The sequence below is a fragment of the Nicotiana tabacum genome, chromosome 3, assembly GCF_000715075.1.
Source record: "Nicotiana tabacum cultivar K326 chromosome 3, ASM71507v2, whole genome shotgun sequence".
NCBI lineage: Eukaryota > Viridiplantae > Streptophyta > Magnoliopsida > Solanales > Solanaceae > Nicotiana > Nicotiana tabacum.
Window position 1 is genome coordinate 164,492,148 of NC_134082.1, and position 5,139 is coordinate 164,497,286.

At 31.5% G+C, this 5,139-nt stretch overlaps 1 protein-coding gene across 1 annotated transcript; it reads left to right on the forward strand.

Annotated features, from left to right (window-relative positions):
- Positions 1-4,179: 4,179 nt before the first annotated feature.
- Positions 4,180-4,877, forward strand: LOC107783106 (uncharacterized). Its single transcript, XM_016604077.2, has one exon. It carries the CDS (start codon positions 4,277-4,279, stop codon positions 4,736-4,738), a length of 462 nt encoding a protein of 153 aa, XP_016459563.1. The 5' UTR covers positions 4,180-4,276; the 3' UTR covers positions 4,739-4,877.
- Positions 4,878-5,139: the final 262 nt, after the last annotated feature.

Genomic DNA, 5,139 nt, shown 5'->3' on the forward strand with positions numbered 1-5,139 from the left:
ATAAAAATAAATAGTTAAGTATGTTTAAATTCAGATTCAAAAAGAGTAACTAATTATTAACAACACATAATGTATAATTTAAGTTTTTTTAAAATTTAAATTCAACTAATTAGTATTACCTAACCTTACTAACTTTGTCCTAAATTGCCAAGTGGTCTACTGTCACTTGGCTTAATGTGTGATGTTTTTTCTTCTTCTTTTAATAATATATAAATAGACTATACGATGCAATTGTGAATTTATTATCTATTTATAGGTAATTTTCACAAATTAAGTTTGATAACTGTTTTAAAGATTCGGGAACTAATAACATATAACAAAAGAAATTATAAATGATTATTTGTAGGAAGAGAATTGATAATCCAAAAAGTATGTAGATATTTGCTTTAGTGTGAAAAAAGAAGACGATAATTTGGAAAGTTACAAGACATTACATAAAAAAAATTAAAAACAAAAAGAGTCAATAAAGAATTTAGAAGGTTACAATATGATTCATGTATGTGATATCTTTAATTCTAAAAGAATGATAAAAACTAGAAACAAAAATGAAAAAAAAAACTTAAATTAATAAGGGATAATTTGGAAAATATAAATGCATGGTGAGGATAGTTTTGTCTTGAATAAATTAATTTTCCATTTCTGCTTTTGCTTCTTGGAAGAAGCTAGAATTTTCTGCTTCTTCCCAAAAACAGAAAGACTGCTTCTGTTGCTGGTCAAAAGTATTTCTTTATATTGGCCAAACATTTTAAATTTATTAAAAAGATTTTTTTTAGAGAAAAAAAGTATTTTTGGCCTCTCAGTAGCAAATTCCATCTTCATTGCATCGTGTTGGGGGAACACGTGTTGACCACGTGACATGCTTAAATAAATGTTCACTTGTAAGTGGTTGGCAGACCTAAAATATAATTAAATCACTATTGAATATTGACAAATAAAAGCGGGCAAGTTCCATAAATATCAATCTTCTCCACCAGCCTGCTCCCAACCTCCTACTCCTCCCTCTTCAAAAATCCAACGGTTTTCATTTTTCTTTTTACTTTTGGAAGGGGAGAGTGGGGTAGAGCACACAAAGCAATTTCAGATTCTAAAGCATGCAATTATTGGTAAATACTGATACAATATTTATTGATTGTTTGTCTAAGCTTTTAAAATCAATTTATTTTAAGAAGTATTTTTAGTGAGAAACAGTTTGTATTTGACAAATTAATTTGAAAAGTACTTCTGAACAGCAATTAGTGTTTGACCAAATATTTAAAAAATATACTCGAAAGTACTTCTCAAAAAATGCTTTCGGGGAGAAGATGTTTTTTCCCGATTATCCAAAACTGCTTTTGCTTCTATTCAAAAATATTTTTTTTCCTTCTAAACGCTTGGCCAAACACTTCAACTTTGAAAAAAATATATATTTTGGCCTAGGAGAAGCTTGGCCAAACAAGCTACTATTAATATTTACACGAAATAAAATAATTCAAATATAAAATTAAAAATTAAAATTAAAATACATGTCATTTAATTATAATTAAGTGACAAATATTTATAAGAAATATGCATATCTTGTACTTAGGCCTCATTTGTTTTTTCAAAGATTAAGACGTCTAAATTTGAACACACATCTGAATATCAAGATGTGTATTAAGATTAAGACATCTGAATCTGAATACACATCTGAATATATTAAGATGTGTACTAAGATCTGAATAGAAATAAATAAGACTGTTTGATTTTTAACATCTAAATGTATAAAATTTATTTTTATTTGAAAATTAATAAACATAAAATTCAAATGAAATACTAACCAATCTAATATTCTATCAATAAAATATATAGTTTTCTAAAATACAATAGTTGTTGGTGGTGATGGCTAATATGTGAATGCCGACTAGAGACGGTGGTTGGTGGTAGTTTTGATTGATGATGGTGGTTCATGCTATAGCTAGTACTGATTGGTAGTGGTGGCGATTATAATTAAGGATGGTGATGGTGGGTGGTGATAGTTAATAATGGTGGGTGGTGATAGTAGTTGTGACTGAGGAAGGTGGTGGGTGGGTGGTGGTAGGTTATAATGATGGGCAGTGCCGACTGTGGTTGTTGATGGTGATGGGGTGGTCAGTTGTGGTAGTTGAGGTGGATGAGTGTTGATTGTGGGTGAGAATGATATATGATAGTCGGAGTGGTGGGGATAGTAGGTGGTGATGGTCGATAATGATAGCGGCTATGATTGAGGATGATAGTGGCGTGGTAGTGGTGGTGGTGGAGGTGGAGGTGGTGATGGTGGGGATGGTGGTGATAGTGGTGGTTGAGTATGGTGGTGGTGGTGGTTGAGTATGGTGTTGGTGGTGGCATAGTGCTAGTTGATAATGGTAGGCGGCGTCGACAGTTAATAATGAATATGTGATAGCATCTTAATGAAATTAAATTTCTGTTATAGATCTTGATCATACATACCTATTCAGACCCAATAAGTGGTTGTGAAGTAAAAAAATAAACACACTTAATGATTAAGATCTGAATAATTAAGATTCAGGCGTTAAAAACAAAAAATACTTAATATCTGAAATCTAAATAATTAAGATTCAGACCTCCATTAAGCGCAAACAAATGAGGCCTCAGTATTTTTATGCAAACATTAAACACGGAGAAATATTACTTTAACTTGCAAACGTCCTCCTTCATGTCTTAAAATCTTGTGGTACATAACGATGTGTAGGCCTTAGCTATAACACTTTCGGTTGTTGTCAAGAACAATAAATATATCATTATGTCTAGGGACACATTCGATTCGGACAGTCTAATAATTTGAGTAATGATTTATTAAACATGAAATTGCTAAAAGAAAACACTACTCCATATATATTAATAACAACTCCACGGTAATCAAATAATAGAGTAAATATAAGAACATAATAGGCTTTTCAAATAAAAGTATTATAAAATTTGGCTTATATGACTTTTGTAATAAATAAAGTAAAGTAAAATAATTTTTATGTAACAAAAAATAATAATTTGGGTAATAAACATAAAATTGAATATTTTTTACGTAATAAAAGAAAGAAAAATAACTTTTGTACAAGAACATAAATTGAATGACCACTCGTTAAATTTACTCCAAAATATACTACAAATCGCACAAGTTTCGAAACAAAAAAAAGATGTTGCACTTCTAGTCGTGGACGCTAAACTAAAGAGAGTTAGGCTAGTGTGTCGAAATTTTTATGTATCATTGTCGATATAAAGAAATATACTTTTTGGAAAATTGAAAATTCACCTGCTTGAGGATTAAAATAGGAGAAAAAAGAGCTACGTATTGGATAACAGGGTTTCTCATTGAAAGGGGACATAAGACGACCATTTCAAAGCACATCACGATCTATAAATGTGAGGCAACACCGACAAGACCTGAAAAGGTTAATTTCAACTACTTTAATGTCATATGATTTAAAAGAAGATGAAGTAAGCGGGTAATCGGGACAGACTCCTCGAGAAAAGTAGTAACCTGTATACTCTTCCAACCGTATCATATTAACGATCGTGATTATTAAAAATAATTATCTTAAATTATAATAAAATTAAATTTTTTTTTTACCCTAAGTAATGATTATTTTTAAAAATAAAGATAATATATAAATAGAATAAATATTCAATGAACAAAAATTATATCTTATGACATAAATAAGAGTAGAATAGTCCAATCTCTTTCCTAATTAACACTCCCTCCGTTCACTTTTATTTATCCACTATACTAAGAATACATTTTCACTTTTATTTGTCCACTATACTAAATCAAGAGAAAGATAATTTTTTTCTTGTTTTACCATTGTCATTAATTGTTCATTTTCAAAATTATTTCCTAAGATTTTTTGAAATGCTATCATTATTAAGGGTTATATGGTAAAATACATACTACAATTATTATTTTTTAAGGGGCGTAAAAAGTATAAAGTGAACACCTAAAAATGAACGGAAAGAGTATTTCTTAAGGAGCGTATAAAAGAAAAACACGACACATAATATGAGACGGATGGAGTAGTATAGTTAAAGACTTTCTTGATTTCATAAAATTTCTAAGAGTTTATTACTCAATTACGTAAATACTTGTCACAAGATCCAAAAAATAAACAAATAAATAGTCCAAAGGCAATTCAGTAATTTAATATCATATCTTCCCTATAAATATTACCCCCATCCATCCCCAATTCCTCACAGCCCCCACCCCTCAATTAGTATTACACTCTCAGTCGCTAAGAATTCAATTCTCTTTCATTTTTCTGGTGAAAACATGGCGACTCAGCTAGTTATCGAAAACCAAAGGGAAAATGCTGAAGTGTACACCGATCCAGTGATTTGCAAGCAGAAATCGCTTGAACTTCTAAAGGAAATCAACATGCCAAATGGTCTACTCCCTTTAGATGACATCTTAGAGGTTGGCCGCAACAAAGAAACCGGTTTCGTTTGGCTGAAACAGAAGAAGGCGAAAGAGCACAAGTTTAAGAAGATCGGTAAGCTCGTCTGGTACGACACTGAGGTGACGGCGATCGTTCAGGATCGTCGGATGAAGAAGCTCACTGGTGTTAAAAGCAAGGAGCTTCTCATCTGGGTTACCCTTTCTGATATTTCAATTCAAGACCCGGAGTGTAAGAAAATTACCTTTGCTACCCCTGCTGGACTTTCTAGGGCTTATCCTGTGTCTGCTTTCGAGGAGGAGGAGGAGGAGGTGGAGAAGGAGGAAGTGAAGAATTGAATTGGTGGAGATTTCAGGGGTATTCTGGGGAATTAATAATTTCGAATATGTGTTCTTCTTTGTTGTTTTTATTTATTTAAGTTACTGTCTTATGTAACCGTAAGTTAAAATGTGAAAGTGGAACTATAGTTATGGCGGATAATCTTCTCCTTTTTAGTAATTTTATTATAAAGAGAAAAATTATATATAAGCGCTAATTAACTAACAACTCATTCACAAGATCCCCATTTTGATGTGGCGCTTGAAGCCATTATGCTCCTCCAATACTCGGAATCACATCAAAAGGCTTGTCTATGATGATAGAGTTTGACCGAAACCAAATAGGTAAAAGCAACATTCTTATATAATAGTCGAAACTAAAGAATGATTTAAATTTCGTGAACAAGCTAAAAATTTCGCTA

Coding starts and splice junctions, on each gene's coding strand:
- LOC107783106 (XM_016604077.2), top strand. CDS start 4,277: ATGGCGACTCAGCTAGTTATCGAAAACCAAAGGGAAAATGCTGAAGTG.